The sequence below is a fragment of the Tasmannia lanceolata genome, unplaced genomic scaffold, assembly GCF_043159265.1.
Source record: "Tasmannia lanceolata isolate RefF3 unplaced genomic scaffold, GAP_Taslan_0.1 ptg000012l, whole genome shotgun sequence".
Classification (NCBI taxonomy): Eukaryota; Viridiplantae; Streptophyta; class Magnoliopsida; order Canellales; family Winteraceae; genus Tasmannia; species Tasmannia lanceolata.
The window spans coordinates 44,377,913-44,403,005 of NW_027518689.1; the positions used below are offsets into that span (position 1 = coordinate 44,377,913).

General features: G+C 40.0%; 1 protein-coding gene across 1 annotated transcript; it reads right to left on the reverse strand.

Annotated features, from left to right (window-relative positions):
* Positions 1-8,480: 8,480 nt before the first annotated feature.
* LOC143888845 (uncharacterized) lies at positions 8,481-17,714 on the reverse strand. The gene is made up of 6 exons (XM_077393240.1): positions 17,609-17,714; positions 17,443-17,509; positions 17,202-17,238; positions 13,892-14,434; positions 9,380-9,706; positions 8,481-9,291 (listed from the first exon to the last, which is right to left on the reverse strand). The coding sequence occupies exons 1-6, from the start codon at positions 17,712-17,714 to the stop codon at positions 8,743-8,745; spliced, it is 1,629 nt and encodes a 542-aa protein (XP_077249355.1). The 3' UTR covers positions 8,481-8,742.
* Positions 17,715-25,093: the final 7,379 nt, after the last annotated feature.

Genomic DNA, 25,093 nt, shown 5'->3' on the forward strand with positions numbered 1-25,093 from the left:
TGTGCTAAAAAAATGTGGCCATGGGATGATCCTAACCGTTCGAGTTGAAGAGGCTTTTCTTACCTTGTTGTCCATGTTAAACCACCATGAATCGAAGGGCTAATGCCACCCTATAGCTACGGTTTTCGGGGTACAGCCTATATTTGGCCGGGCCAAAAGTGAATGGTTAGGTCATCATTTCATGTGGGCCCCACTATAATTAAAACTCACTGTATAGTCTGTATTGGGAAGTGGTATATTTGCCCCCTTTTCTTCCTTGGGCCACCCTCATTTTATTTAGGATCACTCTTTTTACAATACAAGGGGGTGGCCCGGGCAAAAGAGGAGGGCAAAACATAAAAATACAATAACCCTGAGAAAATCAAGATAAAATTAGAGGATGTTGGTCGGGTTGGGGTCAGTTCGAGTTGCAAAGGCCTCAACCCTATCCCAACCTTAAATTAAATCAGGTTGAACCTGTCGGGTTTTGATTGAGCATGACCCATAGGACCCCTTGCGATACGCTCACTTTTCAACGGATTTTGTCATATTCATTTAATCCATCTGAGGTGGCCGCTCTCATGCAACAGCTGGTCTGTGAAATTCCTTCTGCGATGGTCCCTAGCATATCCCTAGTTTTAATATGGTGAACTCAGGGACATGAACCATTCATTCGTGAGTCCCAACATAGATGCCATATGCCCTAAAAATTTATCCACTGGATGATTATAACCCTTTGATAAGTGAAGGTTTCTATGTCATGCTGTCTATATTAAACCTTCACAGATTCGAGCATTAAGATCATCCAATGGAGAAGATTTTGGATCACTCAAATGCTTCCCCACTATTGTTTAATGAATGGTTTAGATCACTATTTTTGTCTAACTCATGTCCCCGAGTTAGAAGAGACTCAAATGTCCAAGGATCATGGAGGGAGAAGTAAGGTAAAACCTTATCATTGTAAATTATAATTCATATTTAGTAAATGGTGGATAGATTATGGTATTAGTGGCTATTAATATTTCAAAATCAATCAGAAATTCAGCAAAGGGGAGTGGATTATTGTAGTAAGAAAAAAATAAAATAAAGGTGAACATTGAGGGTGGTGTTATTCTCTGTCGCTTTCTGAATATGGGTTTCATGTAGATTAGAAGCTTTATTTCAGAAAACTTGATTCCTTTGACTATGAATATAAGTTTATAGATAAACATTTTCTCTCGAATTCTTTATTCCCATCACATATGTTATGGTGTCCTTGAGGACAAACATTATAGACTAGTATCAGAATCTTCTCATGAGATTTGCCTGACCTTGCATGAAAATGAGAAATTAGTATTGTTGGAAATAAGCAATTGGTTAAAAGGAGAGTTCTAAATTTTCTTAATTTTTACTGATTTCAATATTTGTACAGAGGATAACATACAAATATTAAGAAATTAAGTGTCACACGGAGAAGTAGTTCACTAAAGGTCATTCATACTAACATTTGTTGATCATTACTAACTTTGGATGTGGGTGGCGGAAGGTATTACCTTTATTTAGAAGTAGGAAGCTCTGAGTATCTTCAGGATCTAGAAGGTAAATTTTGAGAATTAACATGACTTAAAGACCAAAACAATGACGTCCAATAAAGGTACACCTGAGTTGGATAGTGTAACTTATAGACGAAACTATACTCTTATGGACGTGGGGAGGAGCATGATATTCAACTCATCGTTGCTTAAGTTTTGTGGGGTGAAGATCTAAAATTGCGACTCATTTATTATGATTTGTGTAAGGTTATTCATATTATCAGTTATGATTTATGGGACACATGCACCTTTTGGGCTGTTTAACTCAAGAGAAGTATTATAATCTGCAAATAAATGAATTAAACCCTATGGTCATAAGTTGCTATTTCATAAATTATTTTGAGACTTATGGATTCTAGGTTTTACCATTCAAACCATAGTGTGTATTATCGAGACTGAATACTCTGAGTTCCTAGAAGAACAGCCATACGTGCTCAGTTTCTAACGGATTGTGGCTTATTCATCTAATTCATCTTACGCGGTTGTTCTCTCGTGCAAATGTGAGCCATGAAATGGCTTTCCACAAAATTGCCTAGAAAATCCTATATGTATTGATGCGGCTCAGATCTGTGCCTGGATGCGAACGGCCCTGATCGGCATTCCTTCTCTCGATAGGTTTCCGTCCGACTTGTATCCCACACTCACAGACAAAAAGTTAAGGCCACTAGGAGGCGGAACTCTGGGGGACCCTTCAACACTCAAGTCAGATCGAGGCACCAAGAGGAAAGGAGAACTGGAATGCAGAGGATGGTGGCACACCCTAGGGTGTTATCTTACCCAGAAGGTGGGATGCCAAAAGTCTATCTTAGTGAGTTATCCTATGTGTTTGTCTCTTGCCTCTTTGAATGGGGGGTCCCCTTGTATATGCGGGAGTTCCGGTTTCCTAGGTGCGATGTTGTGGGGACGTGGACCATGTATATTACTGGAGATGTCGCCGTGGCATTGCATGCGTCTAGGATCCTAGAAGATAATTCAACAAGATAGGAGATCTGGTAGTAACAGGTTGGCGGTTGACTAGAATAGAGACCTTAGCACGACGAAACTGGGATTTAGGACAGATTCTAGTGGTGTCCGTTCATGATGGTAATGTTCTATCAAGGAGCTTTCTTGTGGAAGATGTTGAAGTTACGAACTCGATTCGGATCGCAACGGATTGATCTTCTCAGAGGGAAGATCGGCCTCTTGACCCACTTCGAGGGAAGGGTCATCCTCCTTTGTGCGCAAATCACAGTTTTTCAAAATAAATTTCTTCACTCCTTCGAAATGGCTGGTTACATATTATTAAAATAACTTACCACGTCACCTAAACATTAGCAACCAACATCATCAAGGGCGGCTGAGCAAACTCCATTTTTAAATTAATCTGACTGTATCGATCACTAAAACTCCAACAACATGCCTTTTTGAATTGATTGAGATTTTGACGCGCAGATAATAGTGGATGATCTTCTCGGTGGCCTTGGACAAGTTGAGAAGGACAACGAATTTTCTGGTGATGAAGTTGTCGAACACGGCGACACTGAAAAAAGCCTTACTTTTGCGACCTTTGCTCCTTTTCTTCTATGCTCTTGGGAAGATATGAATTAATTGAACCTGAAGCACTCGTAAGAGAGGGGCCATAAGATCTACCTCCACCATTATGGTTTTGGTTATTGGTGCTTACCTCCTGGCTGCATGTACGTGTAGCCTCTATCTTATCAAACTGAGTATTCAAAGCAGAAAACATCTCCCGCATCTTCTTGATATTCTCTCTTATACCACAGAAACAGAATGCACCTTAGCTTCCAATCATCCGATCCTTAGATCGTCCATGCCTGGCTTTGAAGCCACTTTGTTACGAACTCGATTCGGAGATTGATCTTCTCAGAGGGAAGATCGGACTCTTGTTCCCACTTCAAGGGAAGGGTCATCCTCCTTTGTGCGCAAGTCACAATTTTTCAGAATAAATTTCTTCACTCCTTCAAAACGACTGCTCGGTTACATATTATTTAAAGAGAAAATAACTTACAACGTCACCTAAACATTAACTACCAACATCCCGCGTGCCAAATCCTAAACAATAGCAAACTTTCCTAAAAAATTGCAAAGTGATAAGAACATCCTACGCAAATCGTGTAACTAAAATCTTCCCAATAACGCACATCCATACCCAATCCCTAAAAGGTCTCAGAAAATAGATACGTAACAATTGAGTCACTCGAGGGAGAGGAACGGAGGCCAGTTGGAGTTGAGCTTGGCCACGAACTTGGCCAGGTGATTATGCATGTGTCGTTGACTCCATGTGTCATGATCCGGGGAACTGCTCCCTTTCTACCCCTGTGATATGGTGCTGTACACATCGTGCTGTACAAGTTGATGGCTTGATCTTACACCACATGTTATGATCAGATTTTACCTTCATTGTGTGTGTGTGAGAGAGAGAGAGAATTACTACACACATACTGGATGTAGTATTTCCATGCTTCCTAGCCCTATCATGCACATGGGGCAAACCATGATTGAGATGAACCATGTACCTGGTAGGTTCCACTTAAGATAGGATACAACACAAAATTCAACAGTTTCAATTATCTTTTTTAAGAGTTTTTATATGGTGCCCGACCGTCATGTACCGATGCTAGCGGTACGGCCCTTGATATTTGATCCAACTGCAGATCACTTTTTAAGAGGCTGCTGTTGGATCAAATATCATCATCGTACCACCTACAAGGGACTTGACGGTCGGCCACCATATAAATTCTCATTTTTTAAAATCGGACCATTAATTGTACATTTATATTTTTAATTATCATTTTTATGAATCTCCATCGAATACTTACATTTTTTTGGTGCTATTATAAATGCACTTTGGTGTGCCTGCGACCAAGGGGGCACTTTTTCATCTTGCAAGGCCGCTAGGGGTGGCCAGACCCGAAGACTCGAACCGGACCCGAAGAACCGAATTGGAACCGAACTGTTTAAAAATACTTTGGGTCCAGTTCGGTTCCACTGATGAATAACCGAACTTATTCGGTTCGGTTCCGGGTCTAATGTTCTTGGTTCGGTTCTAGAACCGAAGAACCGAACTTTTGAATATATATAATATTTTTTATATTTCTATTATACATATACTTATTGATATAAATTACTTATAATATTAATAAGTAATAGTTAATACTATTCTTATCATAAGAAAGTAACTTATATTATAACTTTACTTAAAAGTTTTTATAAATTATAATTAGTAATTAGTAATTAGCCATTAGAACCGGAGAACCGGACCGGACCGAACCGATTATGTTTGGTCTGGTTCGGTTCGGTTTGGTTCGGTCCTACTGTGTACTACGGTTCGGTTCGGTTTTTACAATGCATGGAGCCGGGAACCGAGAACCAAAAAAAAGAAGTAACCAAGGACTGAGAACCGAACTGGTTGGCCACCCCTAAAGGCCTCTCTCTCTCTCTCTCTCTCTCTCTCTCTCTCTCTCTCTCTCTCTCTCTCTCTCTCTGTGTAATGAATAACATACGTACATCTGGAGAGTCAAAGAACTTTAATCTGATACTCCCTCTAAAATCTATGTGAATTATTATAAATACCTTCCAACCCAGCGCACCCATATGTGAACATCATGTCAAATAGACATGTACACATGATAGTTTGGGTTTTAGCCGACTTCATGTCTTGATACGGATTCTACTTGTCAACCAGCACGTGCGCACTACTATGTATCACATCAATCACATAGATGTGATTCTTTTGTATGTAAATAAGAAAACATGGGATTTGTTGGGGACCATCCGAGAAGCCAGGCATTTTGCGCTTGGGCTGTTGCATGTGAGAACAGCCACACAGGCTCAGAAATTATGCTGACAGTAATAATTAAATTGAAAAGATAGACTCAATTCCTTAACCAGTGATAAAAAAATTTATTGGTGAGAAGTTTTGTTGGTATGATATAGAACAAAGGAGATGTCCCAAATTTCAAAACAACATTCTAATCCCACTTGAAGTGGAGGGGACAAAGAGCTGGTAATGCTTAGTTAGAATCTGATTACTCTGTTGGTGGTCTTCTTCTTCTTCTTTCTTTTTCAAATTGTAAGAAAAAAAAATGGCAAGTAACTCCTCTATAGAAGTTTTACAAGTCTTGGAGGGAAACCCTTTGCTGAAAGAAAGTATTACAGAGGTATAGGAAAACATATTTTTGCATTCGCCATGCATCATAATACTATCTAAATGTCTAGTAAGCCCCTTACCCACTCTAGACCAGTTCTAATTTTGTCCTTACATTACTCTTTCCTCGTTATAGATGTATGATTATGGTATTCGCGCATTATCGTGAAGAAAAACCAATTTATCTCTTCGTCATTATGGGCACCTTTATGAATTTCCCAAGTCCATTTGATATGCTGCATGAATGGACATTCATACTAACAATAGTCTAAAGGGATACACATTCATACTAACAATCAAGTCACTGCATGAGCATACAGCCCAAAAACATGTTCCACAAGTACAACCAAACAAACCCAATACAAACAGAGCTCTTAAACGCGCATGAAGACAATATGGGCCAAACATCACGACAGTTTTTGCGGCAACCACATCCTCTTCTCAGGTGGCACCATCATAAAAGCCTCCTTCCACCCTGGCTCTTGAAATATCCTCACCCCTTTCACGTACTCATCCGGACCCACGCCTTCCATAGCATTCAATAACTCCATGCACTTGCTAATAGAGTGAGGATCGGTCTCTACAGTCGAGGAGGGAGATGTGGATGAAGATGCACCAGTCACGACTGCCATCCCAGTTCTCGAGACTTCTATGAGGGCCTTGCACGGTTCACTGAATGCTGACCTTTTACTCCTCTTACGGAGAGCTGTGGGTGTCCTATCACGTCTATCTTTGATCTTGGTTGGGCTTTCAGCCCTAGCCACAAGTCCAGTAAGAACAATAAATATCAGTTATTTCCCAAGATTGTCTTCATCGGTTGAACTAGTCCGAGGTTCCTCTTCCTTGATAAGGGTGGCCAGAAATGGAATTCGTAGTGGGCCTTTCACCTTCTTTCTAGTGATTCGAGGAGCTGATAAATGCACTTCAAAGGGAGGGAAGAGAGCAGATGGCCAAAAGGATTGGTGGGGCCTCTCCCTTTTGGGAAGGCTACTGATATTTGCACTACCATGTTTTGATAATGAGATGAACTCACCTTGTCTTTTCTGTTTTAATTGGCTGCTGAGAACTTTTTGGGAATTACAATAGCTTTTGATAGCTGGGTAAATAATAAGAGGAGGTGAGTTTTTCTCATTATCAAAACATGGTAGTGGGAGTATCATAAGCCATTTGTGAATGGAAGTAGCTTTTGACAACTGGTTAAATAATACAAGACAAGGTGAGTTTGTCTCACAATCAAAAGAAAGTGGCGGGAATATCAGTAGCACAATGCATTTTGTATTTCCATGCTTCCCAGCCTTATATGCACATGAGGCCAAGATTGAGATGAACTATTCATGTGGTAGGTTCCACCTTTAGAAATCTTTTTTAAATATGGGTGGTATATTTATATTTTTAATTATCCTTCTTGATCGAATGCTTAGGATCACCCAATTAAGACGATGTCGAACCATCTAAGGTGAGATCCATTACATGAATGGCTTAAATCCATCATGGCCAACCTCATATCTGTGATACAAACTAGGAAGCATGGTAATACAATGCATCAATTATAATTGTTAAGAAAATGAATAACATAAGTACCTTCGGAGAATCAAAGATTTCTAATTTTTCATTAGTTATTCCCTCTAAAAATATCCGTGAATTAACATCCAAATTTGAACATCATAACAAATAGACGTGCACACATGACATTTTGGGTTGTAGTCGATTTTCTGCCTCCATAAGGAATTTACTTCTTAGCACAGCAGGAACTTTCGCTAGGATGATATAGAACAAAGGGGATGTCCCTAAAAGCCTCCGTTTGGATTGCACCCATTTTTCAGTAAAGCAGAAAAGAAAAATATTAGTAAAAGTTCCTACTATTTTACACACGAAAAAAGATAACTTGAACCAAACCTATTCAGTTTTTTATTTGGGGGACCTTCAATTTATGATGATTTCTCTCTAAATTAACCATAATGACATCATTTCTTCCCCCTAAAATTTTTCCCCAGAAAATAATTTCCATCAAAAATGTTTTTCTTGCAATCCAAACATGACCTAACTTCAAAACAACCTTCTAATCTTGCAAGTAAGTGGCGGGAAAGTAGGATAGTCCAAATTCGGGGGTCAAAGAGTTTCGTAAAACGTTCTTGGTGGAAAAAATGTGAGTGAAGGATCCCACTGAAACTAATTTGGTCCATGAATCTAAGAAATAGTGAGAACTCTTGATCTCTCACAATTCGAAGATCCGGGATTTCAATTGATGCCGTTTGATTGATTGCCATTGATTCCTCCTAAAGATTTCTTTTCTTTCCAAGAATCTAATTATCATTGTCACGAAATCACAAGTTGCTCCTCTATTGACACGTTTCACATAACTTGAAGGAAAACTCCTTGCCTTATTACAAAAAGTTCAGTAAAACATATTTTTCCAGTAGCCATGCTTCATAATACCATCTAAATGTCTAGCAAGCACCTCCCTTACCGACTCTAGACAAATTTGGTTTTTGTTTTTGTTTTTTGTTCGAAACGTAAAACCAAATTGGTTTATGTCCCTACATTACTCTTTATAGATGTATGAATATGATTGGATGGGATTAATGCATTACATTAAAGAAAAAATAATTCATCTTTTCATCATTATGGACACCTTTACAAGTTCCTGAGTCCATTCCATTTGACCTGTTGCATAATACCAAATAGTTCATTCAAATAAGAAAAACAATAACTTGTAAAAATGATCAACACTGAAAGTATTCAAACGGTAGTAAAGCACAATTAAAATCATTCACCAACACCTATTAAACAAAATAAGACTACAATTTCAAAGACTAATGAACAAGCAGTAGTCTCAAAGGATACACATCCACAATCACAATCAAGTCACTACAGAGCATACAGCCCAACAAATATGTAACTTGAACATATAATAGTTCCTAATAGAATCTCTTTAGAAAGATCTTTTGGTCGTATACAAACCCGATAAAAACAGAGCCCCTAAATGAGAATGAAGATAATATGGGGCAAAATTCATTTAAAAAAAAAGATAATATAGGCCAAATATCACGACAATTTTTGCAGCAACCACATCCGCTTCTCAGGTGGCACCATCATGAACGCCTCTCTCCACCCCGGCTCTTGAAACATCTTCACTCCTTTCACGTACTCATCTGGACCCACTCCTTCCATAGCATTCAGGACCTCCATGCACTTGCTAATAGAGTGAGGATCCGTCTCTACAATCGAGGAGGGAGATGTGGATGAAGATGCACCAGTCAAGACAGCCATTCCAGCTCTCGGGACTTCTCTGGGGGCCATACATGGTTCAGCGAATGCTGAACTTTTACTCCCTCGATGGTGAGTGGTGGGTGTCCTATAATGTCTACGAAGGAAAGAGTCCCCACCATCATCACTCTGGGTTGCGAATACATTCATATCATCATTCTGGGCGTCAAGGTCTACAATTTGATCATCTTCTTCCTCAGACTCTAGTGGGTCCTCACCATGTCCTAAGGATACCTCCCCAGTGCCACTGGTGTCACCATATATCACCTGTAGTTCTACCCAATGAGAGCATCCGATATCCCTAAATTTTGAAGCATATGAGTCTGCCTGGAATTATCAATCAATTAAATGTGTTACCTTCAAAACAATCAAGTCACTAAGTTCACCATTCTCACATTCAAATGTTACATGTTACCTGAATATATGTGTCCCACACTGAGTCTTCTGCCGTCACACAATTTGCCATTGGGTCCCAAGTAAAACCTGTCACCTCAAGAAGCTTCTTAAACTCCGTGTAGTCTTTCCTCAACTTTTTAAACTCATTCCTAAACTGAAGCAAAGTATAGTTACACCCAGTCTTCTGATAAAACTTTGTTTGGATGTCTTCCCAAGATTTCTTCGAGAAGGTCTTCGTACACCTATTACCTTTCTCCACCTCTTCCACCATTAGGTCTATAAAAATATCAGTATCTCCCGAACTCCAGCTTGCTGACTCGATCAAAAGAGCATCTTTTTTCACGTCCTTACCAATAGTGTAACACCAATAAGGAAATGTGATCACAATAGCAAAGAGAACTAAAGCACTATACATGGAGAACTTGATTAACAAGGTAATATGACCAACAAGTCGAAAGAAGCATCCAATAAGAGGTTCTTTCCAAACAGACACGTTTTGGTTTGGATTATAGGGCAATTTTTGTGGCTTTAACATTATTATAGGCAGAGGGCCTTTTCCAAAATTCTGGCAGCCTGCGGAGTGCCAACCAATACAAGGACCCTCCTTGAACTTTGAAATGTGCAGTTATAGCAAAAATGGGCAGTTAATGCCAGTAATAACTCCACATTCAATAGGTAAAAAGTCTGGATGGTTACTTGGGATGACCAAACTGGAACTGATTTGAATGTGGCCCACAGGAGGGATAGTACTGATTTGCACATGTCGCACATGACTGGTTGATAAGCCAAGGGTGGTCTTGGGATCATTAATTACCAAACCATTGAATAGTTATAAGATGAAGATGATCTTGGACTTACATATATACAGGTCCTAATAGAAAAGCAGCCATCATGAGTGCATAACAAAATAATCTTATCTAGATTCTAGACAGCATTAAAGGACAAGTAAAACTTATTCAACCCTTGACCATCTCAAGATAACTAATGTAAAAAAATGCCGGCCAAAGCCATTTCTTGGTCATCCAAACTAATACGATACACAAGGCATCTATTTTATGAGAGCAACAAAAAAAGCAAGGGAAAATTTCATCCTTCAAGACCATTAATCTCTTCAATAAAAGGACAAAGGCAGATATATTGAATGGCAGACAAAGGCAGATGTAACATTCTATAGAATGAACATTTATTATCTTCATCCTAAACAGTAAGACAAAATCTAAACTAAGTAGAGCTGCAGCCTTTCTTATTTTATGTGGCATAAGAAATTGTTTGTCATTGACTTTGTATAAGTTTCGGAAACACGTTTCATAAATTTTGAAAACAAAATCTCTTTCCTGAAATGCATACCTATTTTTTTGCATACCCTAAGTTTCAGAAACACGTTAAGTAAACTTTGAAAACGCGCTCCCTACTTCCCTAGATTTTGGAAACATTTTTCCTAAGTTTAGGAAACTCATTTTATGAATTTTGGAAACCTTTTACTTATTGTCCTTTTTTTTAGGACTTTTTATTAAGTTCTTAGAGTTTAAGACAAAAACTTATCAAATAACATAATGTCATGTGCCACTTTGACCCACAAAAGGCCCAAGAAATAGTCGATATTTTTCTCCTTGCTGCAGAATTATACTGAATTAATGTAGTCAGTTGTAGCTAATCTCAACAATCATCTCAGCATCACAGTGCTTATGGAACAAAAGCTTAGAAGCAGGAACCTCCTCTCGGGGTGCCACTCCCACCTCGAAACCTCGATTCCGCGCTCCTTAGCAAGGAGCTTCCAGGGAGCGCGACCCCAGAGAGACAGGAACTGCTCTAATGACGCTCACAGCCTGCTTCTATTACTCTATAAGTCCCACGATCACCAACTTCCTTATATCAAACTCCTCAAACTCTTCAAAGTAATTCGTTGGAGAAAGCACAAAGGCTTGTGCATCTTCAGAAGGCACGAGGAACGAGTGCACACAAATGAAGATGGTGAAGATGGTTAGAAATTAGCTTTTAGATGTACTTAAATTTTGAAAGATACATATGAAAATGGTTAGAAACTATTATTTTTTGATGTGCTTGATTTTGGAAAGATATATAAAGAAAATAATATATACACGCTCCCATGGCGCTCCCAAACTTAGACTCTTCTAGAACCCACGCTTCCCCGCCCCCGCTCCCGCCCCCACTTCGTGCTTCTAAGAACAAAAGCAACCCTTTCGATCTTTTAAATCCAATAATAACTGCAATATATAATTCTTGGATTTATAAAGTAAATATAACACAAATGTTGGCAGTCCTTGGTTTCCAACACCAAACAGGAAGACGAGTAGTTTTTCAATCTTTGCTCCCATTGTTAATCATTTAGAATGACATGCATGCAACTCTTATGAAATGATTGTCAATTTGACTAAAAATAACTTGATGGAAACCCTGGAGATTTACAAGTTACCCAATATGTAGAAGAAAACGTCAGCAACAAGCAATGTCAGCAAGAACTATTTACTGGCCTCTGATTAAAAAAAAAGCATCTCACTTTCAAATTTTAGAAAGTATCATGTAAGTTTTCAGTTATTTTCATAATCTACCCCTAATATATAACAAAGGGCAAGGAGCCAAGAAAAGAGAGAGACTCCACAACTTTCGCCCCCTAGACGGCCAAGCAGCGAGAGACCGGGCATCACCCGGAAAAGGTCTAAAATGAAAGCCCAAATCTCCCTCATGAAGCTACAGTGGATGAACAAATGATTGACCCCTTCTCCAAGCCACACAAAATGCAGAGAGAGGAGATATCCCTGAAATGTGTTTAGCCTTAAATATACACATCACATAGGTTTAGAAATCTGATCAAAAAACGACCCAGACAATAAATGCTTCCAAAACCAGTCCTTGCACCCAACTCAACCCAATGAAATATATCAGTCTATTGCTAGAACACTCAAAGAAAATCACTGTTATACAAACTGTAAACACATCTCATTTGTGTCATTTTGTTTTCTATTTATATTTGACAAGTATCTTTAACGCCGGCTCTGCTTCTCCAGTTAATTTTTTTCACTAGAAGTTTAGTGATATCATTGTTGAAGCACAATTGATACAGTAAGCCTTTCAAAGATTTTATGTACGAACAGTGAACTCCACTAGTAAAATTAAACTCTATGTTAAGAAATCAATGGAGATAGAAATCCAAGATCAACATTAGATGAACATTTTAAATTGCTTAAAGAAGAAAAAAGAAACACAGCAAGTATAAATTGAAAAAAAAATTGGATACATTGAGGTAACAATGTCAAAACACATCCACTACCACAGCCCTAGTCAACATGGATTCTAACTTATATTTCGAAGTTGTTCGAAGTACAGTCTCCATGGATTCTAACTTACTAGTGTCTTCTACAGAAAACAAATCATAAACTTTAGTTGATCCTTGAGTGAAGTAGAGTGACTTCAATTTAGTGGCATAATATTCCCAACTCTTTAGTTGTAGCAGAGATAAGATTGCTTCTTCTTTTTTTTGGGTCATGCTCTGGTCTTAGATTGTTGTATCCTGGTATAGTGTGTGGCTTGCCTCCGTTGAATCTGAGGCGGTGTGCCTTAGTTGAGTAAGAAAGAAGAAATGTGGAAATGATATCCTTTCAACTTCAGTTAATTTAAGATTAGCAAATTTTTTTTTTTGGGGCCATGCTCTGGATTGTTGTATCTGGTATAGATTTCAAGCCCAAAATGTGTGACTTGATGCTGTTGAATCTGAGGCGGTGTGCCTTAGTCGAGTAAGAAAGAAGAAATGAGGAAATGATATCCCTTTAACTTCAGTTAATTTAAGATGAGCAAAAGCCCATATTTAGTTCTAGGTTGTAAATTTTGAATAATTAATATGCTCCTTTTGTACAATAAAGTTTTAGAATCATAGGATAAAGGAGGAGGGTTTTTCACCGCCTGTGTTTTTCACAGCCTGTCCCAAGCCAGGATAAAGGAGGGTTGGCGTCAGGTTTGGCAGCCGGCGGTTAAACATTGCCACTCTTCTATGAAATGACGACCCCAACTAGTTTGGGAAAAAGGCTTTGTTGAGTTGAGTTGAGCCTTTGATCATTAGAATTTGCATTTGCTGATTCAAGAAAGGATCATAGGATTTCTGTAGCCGAGATTGGAAGTTGGGAAAGGAATTTCAAACTCTATATATCACATAATCTGCTTTTAATACTGCTTGATCAATTATGAACCATACAGACTAATGCATGTAGTCATGCTAACTTACAAACTCTAAAACTGGTGGATTAGTGATGCAGTCAACAGTTAAGACAAACTGCAGCCAATTTAATTTAGTAACAATGAATGATAACCAGGTAGATCAATATGCTAAGCAAAATTCCAGTTTGGGTGACAATTTTGTATGCAAGGCTTCTATTTCTCTGAAATTGGTGATGAAAGTAGAAAAAGCCAGATATTATTTGGGTAATTAAGTAAACTAAATAATTACAGGAAAAAGAAGTATTGCAATGAAGTATACATTTACTTAGAAATGCTTTAGCTGGCGAAAGATCAGAATTACCATTTCTGCACGACCTAATAGGTATTCCTTACGAAACTTGGCTTTCAAGTTGTAAAGATCCCTTGCTGTTGCCAGGAGATAGGGATTATCATTTTTAAGAGCAGTAAGTATTTGACGTGGTCGTATACCGGCTTTGGTCATCTGTTTAACTTTTGAGATCTCTTCATCTGAGAAATGACGACTATATGGGTGTGCAGAGATGCCCTCTGAAGCTTCATGATTGTGTTCTCCATTATGCACCTTGATTACCCATGAACCATCAGGCATCCTTCTACCTTCCATTTCAAAGGGGCAACCCCCATGCCTACCAAAGGCATCACGCCTATTTCGATATCTACCTCCTCTATCACAACCAAGGACAACATTATAATCCCTACTTGACTTATGAATAGTTGTTATATATCCCTGGGTGATGGAAAAACTGCGAACATGCTCAAGAAGAGCTTCACGACTTTGAAAGAGCCTCTTTGGTGGTGGAAGCATTTTCTTGTTCTCAAAAGGTTCTTGACTTTGACTATGCATCACAAGTGGTGGAACACATACCTGTGCACAAAGTTATGACATGTTAGAATGTGTTTTCGCAAATAAAATTAGAAACATAGGACATGACATTTTTAAACAAATCTGAACAGTAATTTAAAAGCAAAAATCATTTGAATCAAACATAAATATTAGAGATGCAATAGACGGTGGCAAGAGAAGGTGTTGAATGGAATCTTGTCACTCTCATGTCTTTGATGCTCAATAAAGTAGCACGAACATTCAAAAAGGAATGGAGGGTAAAACAATTGCATTTTGAAATGAGGTCGTAGAGTTTTACCTTGAAAAAGTGAAAGAGAGAGAATAAGGAGAAAGAGAAAAAGGAGAACCGTCAGACTTCATGTAATGGCATACTCTCTCTTAATATATATATATATATATATATATATATATATATATAGAGAGAGAGAGAGAGAGAGAGAGACATGAATAGGGTTATAATAAATGAGAAAAGACTAGATTACCCTTACGTAACTCATTGGACTACTAACATGCTCTAACACTCCCCCTCAAGTTGGATCATATATATCATATAAGCCCAAGTTATTACAAATGGTAACCAACCGATTCTTACCCAATGGTTTGGTGAACATATCCCCAAGCTGACTTTCTGATGACACATAGACAAGTTGAACTTCCTTGCTAGCAACCTTCTCTCTAATTAAATGACAATCGACCTCTATACGCTTGGTCCTCTCATGAAACACATGATTTGAACCAATATGAATTGCAGCTTGAGTATCACACGACAACCTCATCAAAAGTCTACTCATCAGCCCAATTTCTCTCAACAAATTTCAAAGCCAAACAAGTTCACAAGTGGTTTGAAACATAATTCTATACCCCGATTCTGCACTTGACCTAGATACCACATTCTACTTATTGGACCTGGATATCTAGATGCCCGTGTCAGAGAGAGAACTTGCCCAATCAGCATAAAAAAACTCCTCAATATCTAGATACCCATGTTTTGTAAACAATAACCCATGAACCAGTGCACCCTTCAAATACCTAATAACTCTCAAGACAGCCTCCCAGTGAGGATACCTAGGAGTCTCCATAAACTGACTGATTGCACTAACAGTAAAAGAGAGATTAGGTTTTGTGACTGTCAAGTAGGGGTGTTCAATCGGTTAATAACCGAACCGATTTAACCGATTATGACTAACCGAAAATTTTCGGTTACCTATTACTGGGAACCGAAACCGAACCGAATTGGATTAAAACCGAACCGAACCGAAACCGAATTTAGATTTCGGTAGTTCGGTTAAAACCGAATAAGGAAAAACAGCCCCCAAGGCCCAAGCAACTAGTGAAGCAAGCAGGTTTCAAGTCTTAACCCTAAACAGAAAATGACAAAGAAGCCAAAGATAGAAAAAAAAATCAAACCCTATAGTCCTAATCCAGTAAAAAAATCAAACCCTAAAATCAAATCGTTAGCATAGTAGCATACCTCGAAATAAGGGGTTTCAAGTCTTCCTCCTCGGATTCGTATATAGCCTGAGATGAGAGGTGATGGGAGATTGGGAGATGTAAAATCTTAGCCAAACGGCCAAAGTGATGGGAGATTGGGAGATTCATCTCGGTGATTTAGCCGGAACCGAACCGTGGTGGGTCGCGTCGGAGATGAGAGGTGGCCTGAGATGGGAGGTTTAGCCGGAGATTAGAGATTTAGAGGTGGTAGGCGCCTTCATCTCCACTTTCTTCTCAAAAGAGGCAAAAACCCTAAACTCTCAAAACACTCTGAAACGTTTGATGTCTTTCGTTTGAAGGCATCGAATAGATAAGTGATAAATTAGCCACTTTTTTTTTCTTGGGACAGCCCCCTTGACTCCTTGACTGGCTTTTTATTCTAGTGGGGGTTGTCCCAGGGTAAAAGGGGGGGGGGGGTAAACCGGTGACATTTCCTTTACAAATTACAATTTGTTACTTTTGTGAACCACAAAGCGGTTTTTTCGGATTAACCGATTTTTTTTCGGTAACCGATACCGAAACCGAAAACCGAATTAAGACTTGATTGAAAACCGAAACCGAACCGATCATCCAAAAAACTGAACCGAAATAACCGATATAATTCGGTTCGGTTCGGTTATTCGGTTTTATCCGAATAATGACACCCCTACTGTCAAGTAGTTGAGTTTCCCGACTAGTCTTCTGTACTGGCTTGGATCCTCCAACAACTCCCCTTGGTCTGAGTGCAACTTACTATTCAGATCAATGGGAGTTTCAACTGGTCTTGCACCCACCAACCCAGTTTCATCAAGTCAAGTACATACCTGCGTTGAGAAAGTGTAATACCATGAGATGACCTGGCCACTTCAATACCCAAGAAGTATCGAAGTTTTCCCAAGTCTTTCATATGTAACTCCCCCAGAAAGGTTTTCAACTCCTGAATTCCTGCATCATCATTGACAACCAACTGGTTCCACTCCTGGAGGAGGAAAGACAAAACCGCAGGTGGCATTAGACCGAAGAGCCTGCATCTCAGCAGCCATGGTTGTGCGCCACCCAGGATGGGCAAGAGCCTCTGTGAAAGAGTTAGGAACAACAACAAAAGAACTAGAAGCGACAAAAGCAATGAGAGACTTAGAGAGGTTAACACAGGAAACTATAGAGGAAATGGGATGTGTTGTAACACAATGAGCGGTGAAACTACATTTACATTTGCGAATGTCAATTGGTTAATTGGCTGAGTTTTCAAGCAATTTGACTAGCATAGGATCAGGAGACACTGTAGGAGATGTAGAAGGCACTGCCTGAGGTGTACTACCTTGCGTCGACGTGCATACACCTTCAAAGTACATCCTCTGGAGCACAAGAGGAACCAGAAGCCAAATGAAAAGTCTCATCACCTGCAGAAGGAACAACTAGAATGGGAACAACAATAGGACAATCCAACTGAGTGGGGACCGTAGGAACAACACACTGTGTGGAATAAGAAGTTGACTCAAAAGAGGTGACATCAACAAAAAAACAAAAACTCATTTAAGATAGGGCTAGAACACTTGTACCTTTTATGAGTACGAGAGTACTCCAAGAACACACATTTTATAGCCCGAGGATCAAGCTTATCCCAACCTACAGAAGTCAATGAAACAAATAGACACAACCAAAGATACGAGAAAAGCGAAAAAACATCCATATTCGGGAAAATGATAGAAAAAGATGTCTTGTTGCCTAGAATAGAAGGCGGCAATCTATTAATGAGGTAATAGGACATAAGAAGCACATTAGCCCAGAAATGCTTAGGAACCTTCATATGAAACATTAAGAACCTAGCCATTTCAAGATATCGATTTTTATGTTCTGCAACTCCATTTTGTTATGGGATAGATGTACAAGAGGTCTGATATAAAATACCGGTCGAGAAAAGGTACCAAGCCAAAAATAACATAAAGATAGTCTTTGGCATTATCAGTTCTCAACACATGAATATGATTGTCAAATTGAGTTAAGATTTTAGCATAAAAAGACTTAAAAATAGAAAATAAATCAGTTTTATCTTTCATCATAAATAACCAAGTCATACGAGAATAATCATAGGGCCATTGTGTTTTGTGTTTTCATGGCGGCCCCTTCTAGTTCCACTTCGATGGAGCTTCCTATGGTTCAAATGATGTCCATCAAATTGGATGACTCTAATTATCCCCCGTGGCATAGGGCCATTGGGATGTTCCTTCTAGCTTGGGGAAAGTTGATTATCTTGAAAAGGACACTACTCCAATTGATGACAAGTCGTAAAGCAAGTGGCGCCAAGAGGATGCACTTGTTCATACCCTCTTGTGGAATAGCATGGAGCCAAAGGTTGCTGGCCCGATGATGTATCTTCACTCTTCCAAAGTTGTTTGGAAACGGGCAGAAACTCTTTATTCCAAGGTGAACAACCTCATGTGGATATGTGATGTCTACTCGATATGTACCTCCCCTTCACCACAGATGCTACAGTGTTAATCACCAGGAAAATTTGCGGGTGGTGCAGTTTCTGGAATCCTTAGGGCTTCAATTTCTCCCTGATCGTTAGCAGATAATGGGACTTGGCTCTCTTCCCTCCCTTGATGAGGTTTTCTCTCGTGTCTAGCGCTCTATGCGGGTTGAGGTGCCGGTTGACTCCTCCGTTGAGCGCTCTCCTCATGATGTGCAGTCTGGTTATGGTCGTGGCGGCCAAGGTCGTGGGCACCGTGGTAGTGGTGCTGGCCGAGATTCAGGGGGGGGGGGGGGGGGGGCGTGGTTTTGGTGGCCGCTCTACATGTTTCTGTACTCACTGTTCACTTGAGGGCCACACTATAGATTGTTGTAATGATCTTCATCCTCAGTTATGCCTTCCTCGGACTACTGAACAGGCTTCAGTGGCTGCTTCCGATGGCAGTGTTCCTCCTCCCTCCAGTGCCTCTTTTGAGCATGTTGACTCCTTCGTTGTTTTGAAGGTTGATTATGAGTTCTTACAGTATAAAGACAAAGGGAAGCATCCCACTGCCACCTTGGCTCAGCAAAGGTAGCAACTCCTATTTTCTTTCTACCTCTAAATCATGGCTCAATAATTTAGGGGCCTCCAATCATATGACTGGTAACTCTGGTATTCTTTCTTCCTTCCAGTCTTCTTTTTTACCTCCTCCTTTTGTTGCTTTAGCTAATGGGACTACCTCTCCTGTCTCAGGAATAGGGATCGCCTCTCTATCCTCTGGTCTTTCCTTATCCTTAATATTATGTGTTCCTACATTTCCTTTTAATTCACTTTCTATCAGTCAGCAAGCGTAGAATCTGAATTATTTTGTGTGTTTTCCCTTCTTTGTGTGTTTTTCAGGATCTGAAGACTGAGAGGAGGATTGGTTCGGGTCGTGAGGTAAACGGTCTTTATTACCTAAATCAGCAAGGGACCATTGTTGCTTTACATAGCTCAGTTGACCCCTTTTAGTGGCACTACAAATTGGGACATACCTTCGTCGAAAAGTTGCGTCGATCTGGTCTTGTATCGAGTCATGTTACATCGTTTCATTATGAGTCTTGTGAGTTGGGCAAACACCATCGTGTGTCATTCCCATCGCATCCAGTTAGTCGAGTTGCACGTCCCTTTGAGTTAATACATTCTGATGTAAGGGGTCCTTGTAGAAACTCTTCTTTTCTTTGTTATCTTTGTTGATGATTGCTCGCTTATGACATGGTTATTTTTATTGAAGGATCATTCTGAGGTGTTCTCTACTTTTCACACCTTTTATCATTGTAATCAATATAATTGCTCTATTGGCTGATTGTGTACAGACAATCCCAGAGAATACTTTTCTTCTGCATATGGTTTTCGATCATTTCTCGAGTTACATGGTGTTCTTCATCAATATCCCTGTGCATATACTTCAAAGCATCATCGGGTTGCTGAGTGAAAGATGAGGAATTTACTAGATGTGGCTCGCACCCTTCTCTTTCATATGAAAGTTCCAAAGCTCTATTTGATGCAGTTCTTATGGCTTTTTTCTTGGTAACCGTCCCCGTTCTTTGGTGTTAGATGGATTTTAACCTTTTTTGGTTCTTCACCCTTCAGACGAACCATTTCCCTTAACTCCACGCACTTTTGGGTGTGTTTTCTTTGTCCATAAGTTGAGTTCTGGTTTAGCTAAGTGAGATGCGCGCTCTGAAAAATGCGTCTTTCTTGGCTTATTTTCGCACCCAGAAAGTGTTGAGAATTTAAGGAATAATACAGCTTACCAGATTCTGTAGTAGAACAGAAACAACAAACAAACAGCGTTAGTAAAACCTTTTCTGATGCGGCGAGATAAGGCACGGACTATGTCGCTCTCTTTAAGGTGAATTTGTGCCTCTGCGGAAACTACTTCTGATGCAGCAGATTACTTGCCGCAATCACCCCCAGGATACAACAACCCGACGCACCGTCAATCTCCAAGAACTGCACGATCTCAGAGATTCGAACCACACGAACACTCCAGTAGCCCAACAAAATACGAAAAATAAACCGAGGAAGAAAGAAAACACTGTTTACAGTAAAGTAGAAAAGCAAGAAGAAAACAATAGTTTTTCGTTCTGTTGTTGTGTAGAAAAAACACAGAGAACATCCTCTTTTATAAAGCCAAACATGTCTGTTCAACACATCCTTTAATGAAGTAAAGACGCCCTTTAAGAGAAAAGAGCCGTTAAAAAAGCGTTACAGATGCGAAGAGACACTTCCCCAATAGTCACAACGCTTAGGTACGCCGGCGCTATTCAAGTACGCCGGCGTTATTAAGTTACGCCAGCTTACTCAAGAAATGCGCCGTTAATTACCCAGTTAATGACGTTCCAGTAAGCCGGCTTACTTCAGGTACGCCGGCTTAAACTGCGAAGGTAACAGTGAAGTTAAACGGATAGAAACCAAAATTAAAATGTAGGGGATGGAAAAACCTTTGCTCGCACGCGCGGCCGACCGAGCCGGGTTGGGCGGCGCGCGTGTGGTATAGCCAAAAGCCCACCGGGTCCACTTGGTGGCTCATGCGCGTAGGCCCTCTTTCTCCTCTTCTCATTCACAAAGCTAAGGAAGTGAAAAGCTATATAAACACATGAAGCTCTTCTTCACTTTCGAATACGGGACTATTCGCTTTTGTGAAGGAAGTGAGCAAACCCATTTTCCAAAACAAAGTGGCTTCTTTTTGTAAACAAAGAACTTTGTAAAATACCAACAAGGGCTATTTTATATTAAAATACCAACAGAATGGGTATAAGTGTTACAGTCCTACCTTAGGGCGGTCCTTTGTCTCTGCCGATGCCACCCTTTTTTTTATTATGTCCAATATTTTTCTCACTACTGACCTTATTCATGAGACTGCTTTACCTCTTCCTCTACCTAATTCTGTTGTGGCTGCTCTACCTTCACATTTGCAGGTTTACTCTCATGGTCCTCGCCAGATTGTGCTCGCTGATCTGACTGCTTCTACCTCGGCACCATCTCACCCTCTCTCTCTCATTTTGTGTCCTTTGATTGTGTTTCTCCATCTTACATGAGTTTTTTTCTTTCTTAATCATCTACTGCTCTCCCAAAATCTATTGCAGAGGCATTAGCTCATCCAGTCCAGGTAGGCGCTCTTCCATGAGGCTAAGAGGGAGGCTCTTTACTCTCACCGTAAAGAGCCTCAAGGTGCCCAAGCTGTTGGTTTTCATTAGGTGTTTTCTATGAAGTATTTACCAAACGGGACAATGCATCGTTAGAAAGCTTGTTTAGTTACTAAGGGCTATTCCCAGACGTTTGGTGTGGACTATATGGAGATATTCTCTCAAGTGGCCAAGATACCTTTTGTACGTATGCTGATCTCCTTGGAAGTTAACCATGGTTGGCCTCTCTATCAATTGGATGTGAAAAACGCCTTCTTATATGGTGATCTCTATGAAGAGGTGTATATGAAGCAATCTCCTGAGTTTGTTGCTCGAGGGGAGATTGGTTCTTTATATCGTCTCTATAAGGCGTTATATGGGCTATGAAGCAGACACCACGAGCATGGTTTGCTAGATTCACCGAGGCCATCATGTGGTTTGGTATGAGACAGTATGCAGTTGATCACCCAGTATTCAGAGCCTATTCTGATGCTGGCTATATCCTGTTGATTGTGTATGTTGATGACATTGTGATTGTTGCGGAAAAGGATTTAAATTTTGGCTTTGGTGTCGACTTCGGTTTCGACCACCACCGAAATCAAAATATTTTCGTTTCGGTGGAAATTTTGGCCGAAGTCATAAAATTCGGTAAAGAATTGGTATTTTTTTTAAAACATTTGGTGGGAATTTCGAAAAATTTGGCCGAAATTTTGATAATTTCGACAATTTCGGTGGAAATCTTATAAATAGCCTGAAATTTTGTCAGAAAATTCGCCAAATTCAAACACAATGTACTTTCGATGTCGATTTGGACCGAAACCAAAATGTTTCGACCGAAATTGCGGATTTCAGTGAAAATTTAAACTATGACTGGAGATGATAGGACAGGTATTCGGTTGCTTAAAATGTTCATTTGGACGGAGTTTTGCACTAAAGACCTAGGACGTTTTCGCTATTTTCGGGGTATAGAGGTGGCATATTCTCTAGGTGGTCTTTCCTTGTCACAGAGGAATTATGTTCTGGACAATTAGAGGAGATGGGCTCCTTAGGAACAAAGCCGGATGAGGTATCTATGGATTGGAGGACCCTGACAGAGATATAGGAGGCTTGTTGGTGAACTGATTTATTTGACCGTGACTCGTCCCGATGTATCATATGCAGTGGGAGTAGTTAGTCAGTTTATGAGTTCACCTCGTACTTCACACTGGGGAGCAGGCCTGCAGATAGTGAAGTACTTAAAAAATGCTCCTGGAAAAGGCTTATTCCTCATGAAGCATAAGCATTTGAGATTAGAAGGGTTTATAGATGCAGATTGGGCAGGATCTCCAGCAGATAGGAGATCAACTGCAAGTTACTGCAAGTTACTGCACCTTTTTGACGAAAATCTATCTTGGCGCATAGTTTTAAAACACCCCCACGTCCGAGTCGACTCCCTTTTACCTTGGCTGTGTTCCGCATTGTGCCGCATCCGCGTTCCGTATTTTACCCTATAGAGTCAATAAAACTCATTTGACTCTCCCGAATTATAACCATGTCAACCGAGTACTCAACCGCATCTGCGCCAAGTCGACAAGGATCTTTCTTCGTCCTCGTTTCGCGTCACATCCGAATTTTTAAACATTGTCTTGGCGGAGTAAGAAACAAGATGTAGTGGCTACATCGAGTTTAGAGGCAGAGTACAGAGCAATGGCCATGGTTTTAAATTTCGGCCGAAACCCAAAATTGTTGAAGCCGAAATAGAAATTTCACAAAATCTGAAATTTCGGTTCTACAGGGAAATTGATTTTTTTTTTTTTTTAAATATAGTATTATTCCGAAATTTCGGCTTCGGCCAAGGCCGAAATTGGGACCAAAACCAAAATTTAAAACCATGGCTATGGCTCGTACATGGGGGGAATTGACCTGGTTGAGGCCCCTTATGACACGGATTGGTATTCCGTCTTCATCTCCAATATCTTGCATTGTGACAAATGGCCAACACTTCACATTGCCTCTAATCCAAAGTTCCATGAGAGGACGAGCATATTGAAGTAGAGTGTGTGAAAAGCTCCAAAGAGGAGGGATCAATACTATCTTCAATCGGTCCATAGAACAGTTGGCCAATGTATTTACTAAGCCATTGGGGAAATCCAAATGAACTACAAGAAAAGGATCTGACTCTCAACTCATAGCCCTAGACGGGAAGGACAGCCTATAGTGTTTCCCAAACTGACATGAATGACAATATGTAGGAGGAACAGAACAATTAATGAAGAGCTTCAACTTCTCTGTTGAGGGATGACCAAGCCGACAATGCCACAAATAGGACGGAGAAGTACTATGAAGAGCTCCACTATCCACTCTTAGGTAGTAGAGACTTCATGCCCGCCACCAATCTTCCTTTGTGTCCTGAGATCCTGTACAACACAATAAGAAGGAAAGAAAGAAACATAGCAGTCAAAAGATTTGGTTAGCTACCTTACGGAAAGTACATTAAACGAATATTTTGGAACACATAAAACATACGATAAAGTGAGATTAGAAGTGGGTTGGGCTTGTCCAATCCCAAATGCTTAAGATGTAGACCTATTTGCTAATGTTACACTACGAGGTGAAGAAACACAAGACTCGAAAGAAGACGGTACAGTAGGGTTACCGGTTATACAGTCTGAGGCACCTGAGTCAATAGCCTAGGGTCCTAAGGAAGAAAGTAAACAAGCAAAGGAGCTACCTTGTTTAGCCAGGGTGGTCATATCCATAGACTATTGAGAGAAGGAAGGCAGGCTCTCAAGCTAATGACTTGACCTTGAGAAACAGGGCATATTCTGCTTTAGAAATCATCACAGACTCAGACGAGAGATCATGCCCTGATGACACTGGAGATGCTGAGGCCTCCTCCCCTCATATAGAATAATTTGCATACCCTGAAGGTCTGCCATATAGATCCCAACAATAGACCATGGTGTGACTGTCTAAACCACAATGAGAACAAAATTTTGTCCACGGCCACGACCTCCAATACTCTCGTGGCCACCCCCAAGACCACAACCACCAATGCAGTGGTACTGTTCACATGAACAATAACTTTTTTTTGAAGTTTGGAAGAAGAGAGAGAATGAGAATGTAAGAGAACCGTAGGAGCTTTGACACCATGAAAAAGTGAGAGAGATAGACATAGAAAGAATGAAGAGAAGGAGAAAGAGGAAAATTGTTAGACTTCACGTACTGACTCTTAATATACACATGAATAGGGTTACAATACATGAGAAAAGACTAGACTACCCTTATATAACTAAATGGATTACTAACATACTCTAGCAAAACTGTTACAGAAAAACACAGATAAGTTGTCAAAATGCTTTATTTGCCTAGTGAACAAACACTGAAATGATAGCAAAGATCACAGTAGAGTAATTTCTTCACCAGTCAAGGCAATGGACTACTACCATAACAACGAAATTCTTCTTTTAGAAGATCTGCAAATGGGGTTGCAGACAACTTGGCTAGGGCGGGAGTCCATATGGAGGCCCTTGAGCAATTTGATTTCCTTCCGCCTTGAGCCGGCTGTCCGTTTGGGCTTGTTTCTCTGGATCTTTTGTTGTATTTTTCTTA

Coding starts and splice junctions, on each gene's coding strand:
- LOC143888845 (XM_077393240.1), bottom strand. CDS start 17,714: ATGGCTAGGTTCTTAATGTTTCATATGAAGGTTCCTAAGCATTTCTGG. Junction 14,435..17,201: donor TGTATGCACGTCGACGCAAG/GTAGTACACCTC, acceptor CTTTGTGCACAG/GTATGTGTTCCACCACTTGT. Junction 9,707..13,891: donor TATTAGGTCGTGCAGAAATG/GTAATTCTGATC, acceptor ACTATTGGTAAG/GACGTGAAAAAAGATGCTCT.